A 21,419-nucleotide genomic window follows, 5' to 3' on the forward strand; every position below is an offset into this window, starting at 1 on the left:
TTCTTGGACGGTTACTTATGGTTGACTATCCTGACATTCCAGCTTGTTTTGTTTGTATGTAAAAAAAAGAAAAATAGAAAAAAAAAGAGCAATTAACTATTAAAATGAACATGTCAATATAATGTAATAAATTAAAATTAACACCTTAACGTTCCTGCCCTTGTAAGCACAATACAGTATCCAGACTATCAAGACTATACATACGCCGAGACAAACACAAATTAATTCTGAAACCTATTGTGGGAAGAAATATCAGTTTTGTAAGTTAATAAAGACAGTCTTTTATGTGACAAAACTAATTCTTATTATCACTGACTATTGTTTTTTATTGTTTTACCAACATCCTTCTCTGAGCCTCGTATCGTAACTCAGGTGATCACGAATTGTGGCGAAGTGCAAACCGAGCCACATACAGTGTAACTTTTGAATCATTCCACCTGTTGTTTTATTTTCTAATATTTTAAGAGGTATTTCAGAAATACCTCTTAAAATTATATTTGTGGAATAAGTAACGGCGACAGACGGGCGATCTGTCCAGGGTGAACCCGCCTCTCGCCCCGAACGTTAGCTGGAGATCAGCAGCAGAACCTCCTGACCCCACTAAGGGACAACAGTGTTAGAAATATTTAACAACTTTAAATGTTTAGCTAGTTACAGGGATGAAACCTTTCATGATCACTAAACATGCTCTTTAGTTATCTTTAATTTACGTACTTATTTATTCTTTGGCATTCTTAGTTTTTCTCCAACTTTGCCCAAAATATTTGTCTTTAGATTTACTAAAACAAGAAATATTAGGAAAAATAGGTGGAAAAAAAACATTCTGTGTTGAAACATAACATTTTGTTGTGACATTCCTTATGTCTACATTTAATTTTTTTTTTACACGCCTTTGTTGTCGCCTTTTTGTTTGTTGTCTTTGCTTAACTAATTGAGTAATTTGTAGATCAATACTACTCTGCAATATTTCTTTTGTTGCGCTAATTGGCGAATACACACATAAAAGCCAAAATAAGAAACATTTCACTAGTCAGATATTTTTTCTTTGTGGTTTATTACAGGAGTACACATAGCAGTCTTGGTAACAAAAAAAGAAAATGGAAAAACTATCACGAGACATTCATAATTAAACTAAATGAACATTTCTTCCTGTAAAAAGAATTGCAAATTATGTACAGAAGGACATAAGACAGACTCAGAAACCAACAGGTTGAAAGGAAGATTGAACTGTAGTCGCATGGCACTTAAAAAATAAACATATCTGGCAAGTGCTTTCTGTTTCCATAATTAATGTAAAATAAAATGCAGTGATAATAAGTCTGGATAACAAAAATAATAATTATTACAGTAATCAAATCAACAATATCAACATTTTAAACACTGTTTACAATATAAACTGAAATTCATAACATTCTAAATACATCCAATATTTACCAAAGACATTCTCATGTAGGCTAAAAACTAAATCTGCAATAGAATAAAAAATAGCATTTCAAATATCTTATACCAACAATATTATTCATACAATAACATTAATAATAGGTTATTAGTTGATGTAAATAGCTATTTCCCCATAGTCTGATAAGGAATAATGTACAAATTAATACACACCTATTAATAACCCTATTAATGCTCCTTATGCTTTAAAAAATGTTTTTTAAAAAAAAGAAAAGAATTGACAACACAAATCTCACTCAGTACAAACTATTGCAATCTATAACTTTCAACTTGAAAACGTATACAAGAAAAAGCAGCAAAACAAACCATTTCAGTTTTCATATTTCTCTGTTGTGAAAACAAAATAAAAATCAGTGGTGTGGTTGGGAGAAATGAAACGGGCGTGGCACAGGCAGAGTCCATCAAGCCCCGCCCCCTGTCTGATATCTCATTGGTCCTTTTCTCTTTAGAACTCTCCGGAATGTCTGAAAGTTCCGCTAGCAAGTTCCAGAACTCCACGGAGGAAGCCCCGCCCCCTGCCTGATACCCCATTGGTCCATTTCTCAGACGCTTTAGAATGTCTTGTAGCAAGTTCCAGATCTCTGCTGCAGAAGCTCCGCCCCCCAAAACCTCTGGGGTAACCGAACACGCAAATTCCCGAAGTTCTGATTGTGCAATCACCTCAAGCCTTCTGGGACTGAATTTGCTTTGCAGTCTTGTTGTTGAACGGAGGAGCAACGAGAGAGTAAACGCCGTTGACCTCCATGGTGGTGGAACAATAAAAGAAGTGCACAAAAAAAAAGGACAAAGATAAGGCAGCACTTAAGCAGCATGTATGTAGGTCTCTTCCTATATACTTTCACCAAATCCCCTGATCTTTTAACCCGGTTCCAGCCTAAGAAGGTGCACTACTTTATGAGAACAAGCATACTATCAAATACGTTCATTATCCATGACGTTTTAATCTCTTAATGTAAGTTGGTAGCTTTGTTTATTTAATAACTAGAAAAACTGAAAATTGTGCCTTCTGAACTGTAAAGGATAAGATAGAGGAATACATTAGCTAAAAAATAAAATCTTAATTTGCCAGGTAGTTGTTTCACCTAAAAAATTAAAGCTATTAGTAAGAAATTTTATTTTGCAGTCAGAAAAATATCAACAAGCAGATAATCTAAGTTTTACATTGTCTTCTTTGCACCTGAGTTTAACGTTAGCATCACTAGGTTAAGCAAAATTTAGGAAGCGTTCAAGTTTGTATTTTTTACTGTTGGGAATAGTCAACCTGTGTTTTGTTTTTTAACAAAAAGTTTTTTAAAACTGGTTTTTAATACCATAACAGCCGCAGATTTTGTAGTTAGTTGTGTCACTGATGGTAAGCAGAACCTTCTTGGGAATAATTTCTAAATATAAACATGTAAATTTGGTTCAAACCTTTTTTTTGACCAAAAAGGTTTGGAAACTAACTGAGTAAACTGGATATGTAAATAAAGTAGGTTTGGTCAACAACTAAGCTTAACTCCTAAAGCTAATGCTAGCTTGTTCAGATAAACATGACCAAGTCAGTTTGGTTCCTAAAGCTACCCAAGTAGGCTTGATTCTTCAACACGACCAAGTCAGTTTGGTTCCTAGACCCAGTTAAGTAGGCGTGGTTCTTCAACACCAACCAAGTAAGACTGACAACAAAGGATTTCTTTCCAAAAATCCTATTGAGTAGAATTGTTTCCTAAACCCAATTAAGTATAATTTCTTCCTAAACTCAATCAAGTAGAGTTGGTTTCTAAACCTGGCCAAGAAAGACTGGTTCCTAAACCCAATGAAGTAGGACTGCTCTCTAATCAGAACCAAATAGAGTTGGTACATAAACCAATCCAACCAAGTAGGACTGCTTCCTAAATATGACCAAGAAGGTTTGGCTCCTAAATCCAATGAACTAGGATTGGTTTCTAAAAACCAAATAGAATTGACAACAAAGGAGGATTTCTTAACAAAATCTGATCAAGTAGATTTGGTTACTAAACCCAATAAAGTAGGGTTGGTTCTTAAACCTGCCCAAGTGGGAACGGTTTCTAAGCCTGTAGTCCCTAAACCAGTCTAGTAGGATTGGTCGTTAACCAAGTTTCCGTTTCAACATAAAGAAGTTGGTTTGTTTCGATCTGGTTCCTAAACCTAATCAAGTATGAAATACTGGGTTTCCTGCTCTTAAGCCAAACTAAGTAGGCTCGGTTCATTAACCCTAACCAGGTGCATTTGGTTCCTACAGCTTAACAATTTTATTTCCAATGAAGAAGACTTAGTTATTAAGGTTAATGAAGAAGGCTTTTCTTAAACCTAACAATAGATATGATGATCCAAAAAAAGGATATAAATAAAACAATCCAAATTTAACAGTTTTTAAAAGTTTGTTTTCAAATCAAGTTGTTGTTAGACTGTCTGGTTATTATTTTTTTAGGCAATTTAAAAAAAATAATAAAAAATTCTCTTTCTATATTAAAATGTATTGTATGCTTAACGTATCCAATCAGTGAAAGCAATTTTGTCCTTGATTTTTTAAAAATATTCATCCCTGTATCAGATATTACACATTTGAGCACATGGCTGCAAGGTTAAATACTCGCCGATAAGAAAAACTCTGTTTCCATATAATCCATCTCTTTTACCCTGCAAGTCAACTGAAAATGATTTATTGAATTTAAGCACAAGCAAAATGGTTGAAAATTATATTCCTTCTCTCTATACCCTGTTTTATCTCCCGCCTCTCTCTAAAACACCGTCACTGTTCTCATCTCAACTCTTCATTTCACCAAAAGTCTGTTGTGCACCACTCCCATTCAAATTATATTAGATAGCTTTTTGTACATATTTTGTAAGTATACTTCTTCAGAAAATACACAGAATAGAGCATATTTAAAAAGTTTTTGGCAGTTTCCTCCTTTCTTAAAGAAGAGTCCTGATAACCATTTGTTAGAAGAGTCTGAAAGAACGCTCCAATCTGGCAGAACAAAGGTGAAGAAGGAAAAATCTTTCTGAAATTATTGTTTCCTTCCATCAATCTTCTCCCTAAAGACTTAAATCTCTGAACTTCCCCACCCAACCCTCATGAGCAGCCGCCCTTACTAAACCGTCGCTCCCAGCAGCTCGTCTGACTTCGCCAAGATCTCGTTCTGATTGGAGTCCAGGCCGTAGAACTTGACCTTTAACCCATCGACGGGGTGAACCACGGGCACCGTGATGACACGCGGGAACTGGCGAGTGGCCAGCTCAAAGCGGCTGGTGCTGGCCAGCTCGATGGCCAGGATGCGCAGGAAAAGCGTGGCGAGTTGCTTTCCCAGACAGGAGCGAACGCCGCCGCCAAACGGCAGGTAGTGGAAGCGGCCCTCCTTGTCTTCGCTCCGCTCCTGACTGAAGCGGTCGGGGTCGAAGGCTTCCACGTCTTTGAAGACGGCAGCTGTGTCGTGAGTGTCCCGAATGCTGTACATCACACTCCAGCCTTTGGGAATCTGAACTCCCTGTAGAGAAAAATACCAGAGAATAAGACGGTTTGTAGGATTTATCTGATGCAATTAGTCCTAAAAATTTAAGCAGACTCTTCTACAATTTGTGGAAATAATTACTAAGCTGACTATAAAAAGTATTCATGATTAGTTGTGACTAGACGCCAACAATGACTACCACTGGTTTTAGCTGTCAAGTTATCAACATAACTCGCTAAATTTTAAATGTACACCATGATATATAAAAGAAAAATGGTTGCAGTGCTTTTCTACTAATTGTCAACACTACAACAACTAGACAACAAGGTCAGGAAAAAGCTTTAATAGAAATGTACAACAACAATTTAATATAAATTTAAAAGAAATAGCAAAGAAGAGGGAACTGGGTAAGTTATGCTAGCTTGACTTTGACAACTTAACAAGTAGATGTGCTGCAGAATTTGATGTGTTTTGGTCCAGTTAAAAATAAAAAAGACGACCCGCCCCTCAACTCAGCAGAAGATGTTTAAATTAGCTAATTATCCGCCGCTGTGTTCAGACAATCACTTATTAAACATCAAGCCTGAAAACATGCAGCTGAGACGGACCGAATGTTCTGTTCTTTATGTGGGAAATGTTTGTGTGTTTCTTGGTGTTGAATCCTGATACACTAGTGCAGCTGTCGTCAGTCAGTTGCCACGGCAACGAGTCTGTGCGCAGCGTAGCCGACACAGAGCGTGAGAAAAAAAAAGAATATGAGTGGTTTTGAGCTGTTTTCAATGATTTTCTGCCTTATTTTCCGATGGGCGTGATGCACAGCTCTGAATTAATAATACCTACGTCTCCAGGTTTCATCTTGTTAATGGAGTTGTTCTAAAAGAATCGTCTTTTCCCCCCCCCACAGCTTTGTGCCCATGCACGAAATTAGACTTGATTTGAGAAACATTTATTTAAGATGTAGAAACAAGACAGTAAAATTACTGTAGGCTGTTTAATTTATAAATGCTGATAAGATGTCGCCACGTTGGTTATGTTTCTTGTGTAGATGACATATGCTGGGTGCTACAGCGCTAGCTACGTACAGCCAGATCATCTAAAGGTAATATGACTTATTATTTATTTTTTAATTGAACCTGAAGGGAATAGGGCCCAACAAGGTGCCCTGAGGTACTCCACTAGTAATAAAATTAACAAAATTGCACATAAAGACTTACATCTAGTTCGAAGGTCTGCATTGCTGTTCGGTAGGCGCCGGAGACCGGCGTGTAGAGCCTCAGCACCTCCTTGATGACACAGTCCAGGTACTTGAGGCTGATGATCGTGTCCAGCCTCAGCTCTTGTTCAGGACAGAGGCAGCCGTTGTGGAGGAGGCCCCGGCCCCTGAGCTCCTCCCGGAGGCGCTCCAGAACCTGAGGGTGGCGGAGGAGCGCCATGATCAGGGAGGTGCTAGCGCTGGCGGTGGTGGCGAAGGCAGCGAAGATCAGCTCGATGGTTGATTCCTGTGGAAGCGTGAGAAAAGCAGCTTTTATTTTAACTTGCATTCATCTTAACGACAAGAGAACTACGATGGCTTAAAACGGCATTTTTAAAGATTTGAAATGCTGAATGTGAAAAATCTCTGGTGAACTCTCAGGGCGTTTTCACACCCGATAGTCCAGAAGACTCGGTTTGATTGTGGACCAAAACTGTTACATTTTCAGTTGCTGCGGTTCTCTTTCACACTGCACCGAGTCAAATGAACCAAATCCTTAAAAAAAAAAAAAAAAACGCACCAGAATTCACTTCCACTGAACTTTGACACCGATTTGTAGGTGAACCAAAGTTTGATTAGGCATGTAAACCAGATTAAAGCGGACTAAACATGGCTGGTGTGAATGCTCCCTTACACTTCCATAAGGCTCTTCATGTTGGACACTAACTACCTTACTCCAGCAACTAAAGCTTTGAGCTTTGCTGGACAACTTATGATTGAAGAAAAGAAGTTTTCTCTCCTTGGATTCTTAGTTTTGCTGTGATTTATTATTTTGAAAATGCAGTTGGTAAAAATCCAAACCAAGTAGGAAAACTTGCTTTGGCGACAAGTCCTCTGTTGCACACATTCAGTTTCTTATTGTTGGCAAAGTCGCCCCCCTCTCCAGAAAAAAATCCCTGACCAGTTAATGGAAATGTGTTTGATTCCTGAAAAGCGACACATTTGAAAGAAAGTAAGAAAATGTTTTCCAATTACACAGAAAGTGCCATGCTGGTTCTGGAATAAATAAGACGGACCGGGCCGCGTGCCTCAGATCGTAAGCCTCTCCCCTCTGCCATCACCTGTGTCTGCGCTTCACGCAGCACGAGTGTTTTAAATGAGTCAGCGAAGGCCGGGGCCTCCCCGTTCACTTTCTGAGCGCGGTGGAGTGTGTGCGTACAGGAGGCCTCATTCAGACCCCTAGCGGGGGCAGTGTTGACTTATTTTTGGTCCTGGACTTCGCCCAGAAACCACAAACAGTGAAGCAGAGAGAGAAAAAAGCCTCCACTGAATTCCTCAAATAGGTAAACAGAGGCTGCGCCGAAGTTTCTTTACCGCCTGTTGACATCAGCTCCGTATTTCAAGAGTTAATGCAGCTCATTCCTTCAATTCCTCATTTTATTCATTCCTCTCCAAGGTTTTTAGTGTCTGGCTTTAGCGCAATTTGAGGGTGGAGTCAAACATTTGAGTCGGTGATGACGGGAAATACGACGTGATGCTTATAGCAGGATATTTAACCAAACTTTCAAAATAAGGAACGAAAGTGAAACCAACATCCAAAGAGACAAAACCTGTTAATGATGTAATTTTTAGGTATAACAAGCTGCTGTTTTTTTTTTTAGGAATAGTAGGGCCAGGCTGAGATATATAGATATATTTTTTTAAATGGTCAGAATAGTCATTATATTACCAGAGAAAAAAGTCTAAGTAATACAGGAAATCATTTTATTACCAGAATAGTAGCAATATTATGAGAACAGTCATACGAATATAAGGAAAAAGTGACAATAATACCAGGATAAAGTCGTAATATTACCAAAATAGTTGTAATATGACATAAGTTGTAAAAAATAGCAGAATATACATAATAATACGAGAAATAAGCCTAGACTAGGATTAGATATGCTGGTCAGAACGTTAGAACTATTGAAACTTTGCTCTCAGTAAAAACAACTTTCCTTCTAGTAATTTTAAGACTTTTTTTCTGTTAATGTTATGTCTTTATTCTCATATTATTTTATTCATGTAACTACAAAACAAAGTTTTATCATAAAATCTTGGCAAATAAATTGTCATCATCATAAACAAATGGAGAAATATGTGCAAAATGTGCTTCTTTTTGGAAATTACACAACTAAAAATGGCCTTATTATTGTTCCATACAGTTAAAATAATAATAGTTTTTTCAACATGTGGTTTGGATGAATTCTGGACGAACGTTTCCGTGGTCCTGGGTGTTTCGTACCTTGAGCTCCTGCATGCTGAGCTCTGTGCCGTTCTCCTTGGCGCTCTCCATCAGGACGTCCAGCGCGTCGCTGTAATCCTTCCCCTGGGAACACAGAGGCTTTTCTCTGATGGCTTTCTCTATGCTTTTCTGAAGCGTGTCTCGCGCTCGGATTCCCTGCAGAAGAACCGCATGAAAACACGTCAAATACATTCAGAAGCTACATTACAAATGTAGGGAAATCCTTGTCTATGTTCTGCTAATGTCAAAAAAACTAAATTTCACAGTTGCTGTGTTTCCATTAGATGAGAAGTTAAATTAAAATCACGCGATAAGTTATTAAGACTTCTGGCAGCGACGGATGTAAAACAGTTACATGAGATTTAATTTAGCCGCATGCTAGCTGCAGCTAGGGGCAACGTAGGCAGCGTTTTGGGGAAACTGTTGGCGATTTCACAGAAGAGCGATGGATTCAACACGTTCGAATGACGCACAACTTTTTATGAACTGTGTGATGCAACAAGAACAAATCCTCCTACCACTTCCTGTCGTTTCCACCAACACAATGCCAACTGGCTGTTAACCAACTGTTTTTCTCTTCACATCTATTTTGATACGGCTGAAAAACGTGAGTTTTTTCAAAATTGCCACTTTTCCATTAAGTGAATTTCAATTTGTCCAATTTTATGGTTAATGGAAACACAGCTAGAGTATAGATGGCAAATTATCATACTTATCATTTATCACAATAAATTTCTCATCATAAGATTTTTGATTTATCACGATAAATTCCCGTTACTGTTGACCTGATCTGTGGAAATCGTCGTCTTACCTTCCGGTAGCCGCTGAACGGCAGGTCGATTGGGAGGCTGAAGAGGTTGTTGACGAAGTCCTGAAAGGTGGAGAACTGGTGCCTCATTTCCTCCTCCGACACCCTGAATCCCAGCAGCACCCTGACGGCCATGGTGAACGACAGCCGCTGGCTTTCCCTGAGGAACGACACGGTCACGTCCAAACACGTCAAACTCAGCCTGACACATCTTCACTTCAGAAACGATAAAGGAGAAAAATGGGATATTTTTCCACATATGATTCTCTCCTTATCGTCAAGAAATCTGGTACAAATTACCCCACACGATTTTGGTTTGACTACGATGGATTTTTAAAAACACGTGAAACTCAACCTGAGAGATCTTCAGATACAGATTAGAAAAGCTAAGGGTAAAAGTTATCGCCGATATTATCTCGTTGAGGTAAAGAAATCTTAACCCAAACGATTTCGGGTTGTGTTTTATCAAACCAACAAACTGCTCTCCATTTCTCTTGCACCATGATAACCGCATTCATAGGAGTTTCTTGTTTTTTAACATTAGCAGACAAAGATCTGCGCACATTTGTAAAAGAACGCAGTGACTTAGTGCAACTTTTGTTTTTACAAGATGGGAACAAAAATAGAGGCATCAGACATTAGCAGTTACAGGATTTCTCTTTTCTCTTTGGTAAAAGACAACAAGCCGTTTCTTAGGCATTTGTTTTGGTTTGTATTTACCCAGAATGCCCTGCACTATAATCCACTTCCTGTTTTTGGAGCACTTTGCTTTGCGTTCACACATGATTTCGAACCGCACCAGAGTTCACTTCAATCGAACAGAGACCGAGGTTTGTAGGCGGACCAGAGTTCGCTGTTTTTGGTTCGGATCAGAGTTTGAATTCGCGTTCACACCTCCCCAAACAAACCAAACTTTCTAAACTAACTGGAGTTTGGTTAAAGTGGACTAAACAGAACTGGTGTGAACGGACTCAGGGTGACCTTCCTGGGCTGCCGGCGTACCTGTAGACGTTGATGGGCTCGGGGTTGGAGCTCCATACTCGGAGGCTCTCTTGGATGACCTGCTGAATTTTTGGGAGGTAGGACTCCAACGCTTCATGGCTGAACACTTTGGCGAACACCTGCAGACACAAAATGAAAGACCACTTCAATTAAATTGGACTTAAAATTACGCAAAGCAGCTGCCTCAAGTCGCCAGTCAGAGAATAACACGCACAATTAATGTGAAATTTAGTAGAAAGTTCAGCTGTGGATCGAGAGAGAGAGACAGAGAGTCACTACATTTCTGTAGAGAAACTTTTAGAGGTTTTTCCTCTGCAGTCAGCAAAGCATTTTCTGACAGGCTGAAGAGGAAAAAGCGAGGAGGGGGGTCCACGTAAAGCCCGCTTCAAGCGTTTTTTCTGGACGAATCAATCACCAGTCGTCAGCGCTGTTTGAACAAATAACATTCCATCAGATCGGACCTCCAAAACTGCCCCTTAAAACTGTCCTGGGTGTGATTTAGAAGTAGAAGAATAAGAATGAGGCCTTTATAACTATTTTTAAACAGTCTCTAAAACGTATCTTTGTCTAAACAAATAATATTTCCATGCATCTGACAGTCAGAGCTGTTGGAGAACAGAACATAAAGGAGCTGCTTGTTGGGACCACTTCGGGAAATCCTTTTCCACGACAAGGTTGGAGCGAATCGGGAATCGCGACGCGGCACATCCCTGAGCAAAACGCACATGGTTTGCATTTTCTGCTCGATGAAACGAGGCTGGAACGTCTGAACGAGCTTCTGTGTAATGGCTGGTGGCCCGTCGTCGGGTTCACTCAAAAGTCACACACGGGTTTCTTTTCCTCGTGAATTAAAGACTTTCTTTATTTGTTGGAGATTACATCATAAGTAGTGATCGTCTCCATACCTCTGTGGTTAGCAGCTTTATTGTTTTCCAAGGGAGATCTGGTAGGGTCACATATATTATGATAGTCACGTCACTCTCTCACTCTTTGGTTACCTAGCAACTCTCTCACTCTTTGGTTACCTAGCAACGACTCCTTGAGTGACTGGCACAGCAGCAGTTTAAGGTTTCCCCTCATAACTGTTAAAAATAAACAAGATTGTGGAGAGAAAACTGTGGATTAAAGAGGAAAGGTCAGGCCACCATTTTGGCAATAGTCCATATATTTAAAACAACAAGGAAAAAAAAACCATGAATCAATAATTATCTATCTAAATGATATGAAACGCTTACATCATGATACGTTTTTCTGCCATATTGTCCAATCCTAAGATCTGGTAAAGAACCATCACAAACAATTTGGCCTGTCAAAATGGCAAAGTTTGCTAACTCTAGAAGTTATTGCTATAAACGATAATATTGTTGTTTTAAGACCATTTTTATGTAATATAATGGTAATGGCAAAACACACATGCTTTAGAAATACAGACGCTGACACCAGTGTTGGCGACGTCTACGCCGCTGCAACATGTTTAGCATTAAAATGTTCGTTTAGCTTTGGCTAACTCCTCTTAGCACAAATAGAACATAATACTCTTTTCCAGAGTCCAATCTGATCATTTTTTTAAAGCAAAAATTAACCCAAAATGAGTCCAGAGAAGCAACTTTGTCGTCTGTTGAAATATTTGTTTCATGTTCAGTTGGTGTGGTTCTCTTTCACACTTCACTGCATAAATGAACCTTAGAAAAACCTGTTCCCCTCCTCGCCTGTGGTGGCGCTACACCAAGACCCACTGAAGGAAACAACACAACTTCCTTCTTCATGAAATACAAACAGAAATGGATCAGCATCAGATTTTAGCAGATGTAGGATTTTTCTTTTGTCTTTGGAAAAATCATTTCCCCTGCTAGCATTAGACTCACGCGTTTGATTTGGTTGTATTTACCCAGAATTCCCTGCTCATTTCCTACTTTGGAGCGGTCTCCAGTCCACATACGCATTCAAAACGCAGCAGAGTTCATTTCAACCGAACCAAGACGTGGGTTTTAGGCGGGGCAGAGTTCGCTTTTTGGTTCGCAGCAGTTCATTCACACCTCCCCAAACGAACTGGATTAAGAAAAAAATCAACCAAAGTCCAAAGAAAATCTTCGAAACACCAGCAAAAACCCTGAAGAACCTTTTTGTATTGCATGTCCCGGTTATGTAAGGCTGTGAATTAACCCATTTAACCCGTCTACGATGAATTGTTTATAATTGCTCCGTCTGACTGAACCCTTTGGCTGTTCACACACACACTGACATAAATAGACCCGGAGCAGCAGGGCTGAGCTACCGTAGGACCAACGAGTCAGTCCGTCAGTGTGCTACTCCCTGGAAGGTAACTACAGGTCATCCAAACACACACACGTTTGTGTTGCTATCTTTGTGGGGACTTTCCATTGACTTCCATTCATTTCTACAGCCTAACCCTTACCTTTACCCTTTTCCTAACCCTAACCATCACATACCTAACCCTAACCAAAACTCAATTCATACCTTAGTCCTAACTCTGACCCCTGACCCAAAAACAGGGTTTCCCCTCGTGGGGACCAAGCTCCGGTCCCCACAAGGAGCAATTGGTCCCCACAACGTAGTATATGTCAGGAAAATCGTCCCCACAAGGTATTACAAACAAACACGCACAAACACGCACACACACACACACACACACCCACACACACAGCATCTCTGTGGATCCTGGCTGCCAATCAAACTCTGTTCTTATGCAGCGTCATTCTGGTTCCAGTCGGGACGAGGCTGTGTGTGTGTGTGTGTGTGTGTGTGTGTGTGTGTGTGAGGAAGCTGAAGGGGGATTGTTCTGCACAACAGTCATTCTCCTGCACCACAAAAACGTGACTGTCCTCTGTAGCCTGCAGCGCAAAGACAAAAACATACACTCACACACACAGTTGTTCTAATAACGTCCATATGTCTTAAATTATGTGAAAGTGCTGCGAGCTGCTGGTTCCACAGACATGTAAAGACTCCTTTATTCTTTTCTCTGCCCTCGCTGCTCCCTCCTCTTCCCGTCACCGCCTGCCCCCTCCATCCATCCTCTTTCTCAAAAATACTCCTTCGCTCTCTTTTACTCCACGTTCTGTCGTCAGTCCGGATCAGAGGAGGTGAAGTTCCTTCAGGTACCGGCTCCCAACGTGGTTCAATCGGTTTGGTACGGCAAAATATTAGGAAAAAGTTTAATTACGAGAATGAAGTCGTAATGTAACGAGAACAAATTCATAAACTATGAGAATGAAGTTGTAATATTGTGAATAAAGTCTCAATAACATAAGAATAAAGTCAAAGTACGAGAATAAAAACTTTAGTTTTGTACTATTAGGACTTTATTGTCACACGTTTCTTTTTTATTTTCTTAGCGTCGTAGTTTGGGGAGTATGTGCTTTAAAGAAAACAGATACAGAACTGATAAAAAGTCATGTTCTGCTGAAGGCCTCATATTACTTTGAACCGGCCAAAGTTACACTGACATGGTTTGGATCAAAGTCCAGTTTATGTGTTAAAATGGCCCAGTCAAAGTCCAGACAGTAGGCAAACTGATATAGTTTAAATATTTATCCTCACAGACATCAGAGTAAAACAAAAACCCAAAATAATCTTCTTCACTTCACAGTTTTGAGCCACTGCTGGTGTTTGATCATAAAATATTAAAGTATCCGACAGTAAAACGACGACATGCTTCAAAATGTTGAGTTTATATCCCAGTAAATTGACATTTCCACCAATTCCAGGATTTAAAACTGCAGTAATGCTGATTAATCTTTAAAATTATCTTATTTATATATAATTTATTACATATAAACGTCTTAAACATAAAGTATGTAAATTTTTTTGCTTTACTTCTTTAACTCTAATTTCGTACAACACTTCAATATGTTGTGTGGTAAATACTTTTGTTCCTCAGCTGCATAATTTCTATTTATTTCAGAGGCTATGACACCTAAAATTTCAAAGATGTTCTCATTTTAAAGCGTAAATTTGTGCAAATACCCCTGCTGCGTTATATTTAGGCATAAAAAGAGGGCAGGCCCAGTTCAAAATGGCAGCGCCCTCTACTGGTGATGAGAAAACCGCTCTGCTGTTTGTGGTTTCTGATCACCACCTTTCTGCCTCACAGCTGAGGTGTGAGGCAGTGTTTAATATAAAGATGAAACACCCAAGGCTGAAGTTGTTTTAGATGAAAACGAGGCTCTGTTTGTCGTTTTTGTTGCCTGTGTTGGTGGAAAATACGGAGAAAATCTGAAATAATAGATCTTCATTCTTTCTGACAGGCTCAGGTTTTATAGCACCAAAACTTCAGTCAGTTCAGCTCCGATAATCAGGCTTCATATTGACTAAAGCAAGATAATTTGCATTGCTAAGTGTAACAGAAATATTCATGTTTCAGATTTGCTTCAGCTTGTTCCTTCTGGATGGTGTTATTTTGTTCGGCCGGGCCGGTCGGTGCTGGAAACCCGGCGCTCTGTGGTTCTGTAAGAGACTCGGTTTCCCAGCTCAGTACTGGGTTATATAGAAACTGTCTGGCTCTGGTGATCCACTAAAGGCTAATGTGCTGTGTGAAGATTGTCTTTCCGTGTGAAAACCGCAGGGAGGGCAGACACACACGCTCCGGTCCAGTAGGTCGAGCACCGAGCCGGTTGCTCACTCTTTCTCTGGGTCGCTGTTGTCCGGTTTCAGTCTGTTGATTTGGTTTTATTATTCAGAAAACTGAACCCTAAACCTGCCAACACACACATGGAAACCACCACACTGTTCACACACTCCTTCTAGATCCATTTTTCTGCTTGGTCAATGATGGGACATTGATTTTTAAGCAGTGCTGTTGTTGGGAATAGAGGGAGTAGTTCTGAGTAGTCAGTGTGTTATCTGAAAGATACAGTAATGAAAGAATCAGGGAGAAATTTTCATCTAGAAATCTACTGTAAGTCAAGCTAACCATTCCTCAAACTAGAGCTTTTCAAATAAGATATTCTCTTTGTACACAGAAGTTTGATTTTCAGAGATCATGGTCAGAGGTACAATCCAATATGGCTGCCACACGTATCAACTGTTTTTCACCACTTCTCACTATTTGTGCTCAGTTAAAATAAAAACATGAAAGATTATGGACATGTTCCTTTAGAACATTAAAGTCAGATAAACATGTTATTAGCCTATGTTGCTATCAGTAGTTAGCATTAGGATATTGGCAAATCCCTCTGGTTTTATGACTTGCTACTACATACCGCATTCAGTTGACAAACCTAATGCAGCTGACAGATAAAAAATTCAGCTAACAAGCTAACAGATACATAAAGTTAAGCTAGCAAGCTAACAGTTGCTCAAAGTCAAGCTAAAAAGCTAACAAACACCAAAAGCCAACCTAACAGCTACTCAAATCAAAGCCCACATTTACTCATACTTTGTTTTAGTTTTACAGACCCAAAGTTTAGCTTTCAGTTTATAAAATTCAAGCTAATAAATACTGGAATCTACAGCTAACAGCTACTTTGTTGAAACCTAGAAACTAGACTCAAAGTTAAATGAGCATTTCCTGAAAGTTAAAGCTGAAAATCACTCAAAGCCAAGCTAACAGATACAACAATGTAAGTTAACACAACTATTAAAACTAAGAGTACAAATGTATAACAGAAAATCGCAAATAAATAAACCATAAAGGTTAGCAAGAGAAGTTAGCCAATGGCTAAGATGAACATCGTCCATTTTGGCCAAAGAAGATGGACGATGTTTAAAGTGCGATAAATTTGCACTTTACCCATGATGGACATAAATACACTAGCTAGCTTTACCCTTGCGAGGTATATTAGCAGCTAAATACCAACTCAAAGTTTTGTGTAACAGTAAAGTCCCATGAGAAAAAAGGAAGCTACATAGAATACATGAGATGAAATACGTGATTTACATATTTAAGGCCAACATCTTGTTTTATGAATTGAAGACATTTTAAGGACTTTTTAAGGATGTGGACACTCTCGATTACAATTTCTCTCATATTCCCCAAAATAAAAAGACTTTAACAAAACATGAATCCCAGCCTACAAAACAGATGAGCTAAAAACACGAAAACCCACCAAGTTTGTAGTTTGTGTTCATATTATATTACTGTGGAGAAAGTATAACTTTGTTGTAAACATTTGGTTGTTTCCTGAAAGGCATTTTATCTCTTCATCTGTGGATCTGTTTGTCTTGTTATCCAGGTGTTACAGACATAGTAGAAGAAGCAGGTGTGGAAAACTGGCTGTCATATCGTTTTGCTTAGCAAGACAAGACACGAACTTATCTCTAAAATCAACTTTCCTGACCTCACATCCTTTTTCTCTGCGTGTTTCATTGTGTTGAGAGCCGGGCGATGTTCAGGTGTGTGCGCACGTCGCGCTGTGTGTTTGTGTGTGCTGGGCCCCCACACAGAAAGCCCGTCTTTGTGCCATGTCGGAGGCAGCCTTCCTAATCAGGGGTCATTACATGAGGTTAGTCCCGGGGTCTCCGGGGAGAGGAGAAGGGATCAGAGCTCAGATTAGACCCAGCCGACCCCTCGCCGTCCCCAGGCACCGAAACCGAAGCCTCTCCCTCCCTCCCCCGCAAAATGAGAGAAAATGAGAGACTGATTTACAGGAAAACGCGCTCCTTCGAGCTTCTTCGATGTGAGTCAGGTGAACAGGAGAGGAAAGGCGATTACCGGTAATGATCCGCGTACAGACAGCGGAGAGGAAGGGACGGCAGTGACGGAAAACCGATAATCGAAGAGAGTCTCCTGATGGAGGCGTCGTTCTCACGCTTCAGCGCCGCAGATGACGCTCAGACAGAGGGATCGATTTACAACAAGTACCAGGGCCAGGAAGAACAGCTCAATTTAAAAAATCAATAATACGAAAATAAAGTCAAACAACAGAAAGATAAAGTCAATATTTCGACAATGAAATCATAATATTATGAATAAAATCAATATTTCAACAATAAATTGAGAAATAATGCAAGCATAAAGTCGTAAAAATATGAGAATAAAGTTGCAATATTTTGACAATACAGTCATAATACTACCAAAATTGCGTCATATTATTTTGACTTTATTTTTGTACAATTATTCTCACATTATGACTTTGATTTTTACAAGAAAGCTGCAGTAATATGAGAATAAAGTCGTAATATTCAACAGCCATGATAGTACGAGAATACAGTCGACCTGTTGAGTAACTTTTACCATTGTGCCTCAAAACTGTTCAAAAATAAAAATACGACTTTTCGTGAAAACTATGGATAAAACAGGAAAGGTCACACTGCCAGTTTGGCAGTATTTCAAATTTTTAAAACAAAAAGAAACGACTGGTTAATTATCGATATTGGCTGATATAATACGCTCATATTGTGATACGTTTTTCAGCCATATTCTCCAGAAAACTTGTGACAATGTGATTCGATGTGGATCTGAAAATGTGTTTTTCTTTGAGAGTAACAGCCACATTCTGCATCAATTTTCCCACCGTTTGTAAAAATAATTCATAAGTCGCCTATATTTTAAGTTTGACCTCCTTTGGTAAACATCTTCGTAATATTTCATGCATTTGCATAAATTATCATCTGTGAACGAAGAGCTTCGTGCAACGTTTACGCCCCACTCCACTGAGTTAAATCCCCGTGTTCGGGTCCTGACCTTCCTCCTCCTGCGGTGGATGTCTCCGATGCTGTTGGCCAGAGAGTTGGGTCCCAGCAGCGTCGACGTGCTCTGCGGCCAGTCCACCGTCACCAGCGTGTGCTCGCCCATCAGAACCTTCCGGACGTTTTCGGCCCCCGTCACCCGGATCAGAGGTCGGCCGAGCAGGTGGGTCTTGAACACGTTGCCGTATTTCTGCCTTCGCGATGCGTGGAAGCCCGAACCCTGAGAGAGCAGAAGAACAGGCGCCAAGAATGTTTATGTTTCAAGGTGTGTCAGAAGGAGAACATAAGAGCATTTAATTTCCATACATTTTCTGAGACACTCTTCAAAATAGGAAAGATGAGAAAACATCAGGAAAGCAGCTGGACATCAGAAGTTTTGCTAGATGATAAGTTATCACGATAAACAATAATATTGTTGATTTGAGACTATATATAATGCTAATTGGCATAATGAGGCAAGAACACATTTTCGAAGATCCATAAACTCCAATGAACATTCAACAATGGAACTGGAAGACATTTTAGTTATCCAAAATAAATAAAAAAAACAGAAACAGCAAATAAAATGAATGAGTCTCTGTAAACAAAATTGTCCTTCAAAATAAGAGCCTCTGTTCATTCATGTAATTTATTTTAAAAAGTGGTTCTATAGAAATGTGGAAGCTGACCTTAGCATTAGCGTTGTCTGTGCTGCTGCAACATGTTTAGCATTGAGATGCTAGTTTAGCTTCGTTGAGATGCTAACGTCTTTTAGCACAACTTGAACACAGTAACAGGCTTATCCAGCGTCCAATCAGATCGCATTTTGAAGTAGAAATTAACCCGGATTGGGCCAAGAAAAGCGAATTTGTCATTGTTTGAGGATGTTGCTTGCGCATCAGATTTACTGCCGTACTGGAAACGCGTGAATACAAAGGTTCCACTAAGAACTACTGTACGTAAAACTAATTTTAACGTGCCATTAATTAATCTACCTCCTTTTCCTATTTATTTTTTTACCCTCATTGCATTTCATCTAAGCGTCCTGGTTATTGATAAACCCGCTCAGTCAGTTTTGGGGCTGACCCGGCTGCATCGCTGACCTCCAAATGGTCGGGGTCGTGGCAGAGCGAGTGGGAGCCGACCCCAGAACTGTAAACGGACCGTTTGAGCGAGCAGGACATACATCAGCCTGAGAGCAGCTCAACGCGGCGCACACACACGCTCAGCGTATCTAACATTCACATGCAAGTATTCACACGTACCGTAAAAGCACACACTTCCAGCGCGCACATGTTCGGTTCCACGAACACACACTCTGAACTCATGAATCGACAAAACAGAAAAACACGCAGAGCAAACAAACATACACAAGCTCTGCAGCGACAACACTAACTGGTTTGACCTACTGCTTTACTCAAGGGGATAAAGATAAATGCAGCCATCAGAGAGACACACAATTCATGTTCAAACGAGAAAGTTTAAGTTAATGTTATTTTCTGTAGATTTTTAATTTATCTTCAGTGTTCGTCTTTGTTCAGTCTACATTAATAGCCTCTGCAACATGAAAATGAATGCAGAAATCGGCTAAATCTAACTTTAGCTGAGAGTTTATTTGCTGGTTGAGACACCTCTGGCAGCAGCAGCGCTTCCAGCTTGTTTTTAAATGTGTGCGCTCGTGCAGCTTCGCCTCAAAACAATGACTCAGATGTATGAGTTGTAGCTCAGTTTTGCAGTAAAAGCTAATGTGGATCATGATATTCTGTTTTAAAAATGTAACGTCAAAAATCAGAAGCATTTCATACTGAACCTACAGTTTAATCTGTAGAGCCAGATTAAGACTTTTATTAGGTTGTTTGGAACATAGCATGTGTATTATCTTAAAGTTTCAAGAAATTTATTGGATGTAAATACTAGTTTGTGTCGTGTGTGAAGGCAATGAGGATCATGTGTTTGTTACTTAAAGGACTAAGACCAGAGCCCTGAGGTTCACCACATATAATTAGCCAATCTGTCACAATTAACTACAGATCCAAACGTGAATATTTTATAAACTGCAAAAATATTAACGTTAATGTTCTTTAATGTTTTATTTTGTCAAAACAGCCAAGGAGGACAGTATCCAAATATTTGTGATGTTTTGTTATTTCATGAGGAGAATATTGTAGTTTTTATTGGATTACAGTTAAAACCTGAGAGTTGGTTCAACAACACGCTGTAAAGTGAACAAATAAAGACGAACGGTTGTTGTGGTCCCCACTGGGAAATGAACGCTCTCTGGCTTTTGTTTGTTGTTCTTTGTGAAGCCGAGGTTAACGACGGGATAACGATGAATGGGCTTTGATTACACCCAGATAAACATCACCTTTTACACCTTTAGGCCTTTACAGCTGGGTGAACACAGAGCTGCGACGGCACTGGCTATCGCCCAAGGACGATTGAGCAACTCCTTCAGGAGACGACACCAGATTTATGGTTTGACGTTTGCAGTTGTTGCGTAGAGTTCGTGTTGCGACAAGTGAAGGGTTGTGGCTTTTCAAAACCTTTAGCTTTACAAGAACCACATGAAGCACCGAGACAACTGCAAAAAGCTCAGAAATCACAATATTAAATGTTTTGGTGGGAATATATACATTTTTTTAATACGTGTAGTTTCTTTAACACAAAATAATCTCATCTTAATTTTTTTAGTAGAAAAAAATTTCTACATGATATCATGAGATCATTTTCCTCAGCTGCTGTAAGAGCTGACCCCTGCAGTCTAATATTAATAATAATCTAATATTTATTTCCTCAGACCAGATTTATTGCCATCTTATCCTCAAGTATTTCCAATATTTCAATCGCCACGTTTTCATCAAAGCTTTTATGCCCACTTTCAATGTACGGCTGGACAATAAACCAATAACAATATACACTGTGATAAACACGTGATCGATATCAATAGTTTATACATCTGATGGAATAATCAATATGTAGTGTATTCACTGAACTCCGATCCAGAACCACGCAGCATTTTCTCCTGGCTAGCTAAGCAAGATTGGTGGCATCAACCAACTCACTCTTTGGGTAGCTAGCAACCAACTCTCTCTTTGGTTCCCTAGCAACTCACTCATTCTGTGGTTACCTAGCAACAACCTGTTGAGTAACCGGCGCAGCAGCAGTTTCAGGTTCCACCACTTTGCTTCATAACTGCTAAAAAAAGAAAAGAAAAACAACGTCGTGGAGCGAAAACTGTGGATAAAACAGAAATTGGCAATAAAACTGATATTTAAGACAAAAATTTAAGACAAAGACGTTTACGTTTCATATCAGAAACATAAAGGTTTCTTTATGTCGTGATGTTTTTCAGTCAATGGTTAACAAGTGGCGCGAACAGAGAGGTGTAGACTAGAAATTTGAGTTTTCTGGCCTCATTTTTGTAAATTTTAAGTACTAACCACTTTATGAAACTTTGTTCCCCGTAAACCGTAAGAGTTATTCCTTTCCTGATTTTTGGTCAAAATCAAGATTATTAAAGTATGTAAGTTTATGGATTGAACGTGGGTTTTATGCATCTTATTGGGTTTTTGAGGCTTCGCCATAGTTACAGTGAAA

At 39.5% G+C, this 21,419-nt stretch overlaps 1 protein-coding gene across 1 annotated transcript in view; it reads right to left on the minus strand.

Annotated features, from left to right (window-relative positions):
* Positions 1 to 1,035: 1,035 nt before the first annotated feature.
* The window catches only part of cyp26b1 (cytochrome P450, family 26, subfamily b, polypeptide 1), a 37,068-nt gene continuing 16,684 nt past the window's right edge, over positions 1,036 to 21,419 (minus strand). Inside the window, exons 2-7 of the mRNA XM_015049098.1 lie at positions 17,839 to 18,063; positions 10,194 to 10,312; positions 9,195 to 9,351; positions 8,384 to 8,539; positions 6,122 to 6,406; positions 1,036 to 4,943 (exon numbers count right to left, since the gene is read on the minus strand). Of these exons, the coding sequence (XP_014904584.1) occupies positions 4,551 to 4,943; positions 6,122 to 6,406; positions 8,384 to 8,539; positions 9,195 to 9,351; positions 10,194 to 10,312; positions 17,839 to 18,063 (1,335 nt within the window). The 3' untranslated portion in view covers positions 1,036 to 4,550. The remainder of the gene's footprint in view (positions 4,944 to 6,121; positions 6,407 to 8,383; positions 8,540 to 9,194; positions 9,352 to 10,193; positions 10,313 to 17,838; positions 18,064 to 21,419) is intronic.

Source organism: Poecilia latipinna, unplaced genomic scaffold (genome assembly GCF_001443285.1).
Source record: "Poecilia latipinna isolate Pla-1442-1.1 unplaced genomic scaffold, P_latipinna-1.0 Scaffold926, whole genome shotgun sequence".
Taxonomy (NCBI): domain Eukaryota; kingdom Metazoa; phylum Chordata; class Actinopteri; order Cyprinodontiformes; family Poeciliidae; genus Poecilia; species Poecilia latipinna.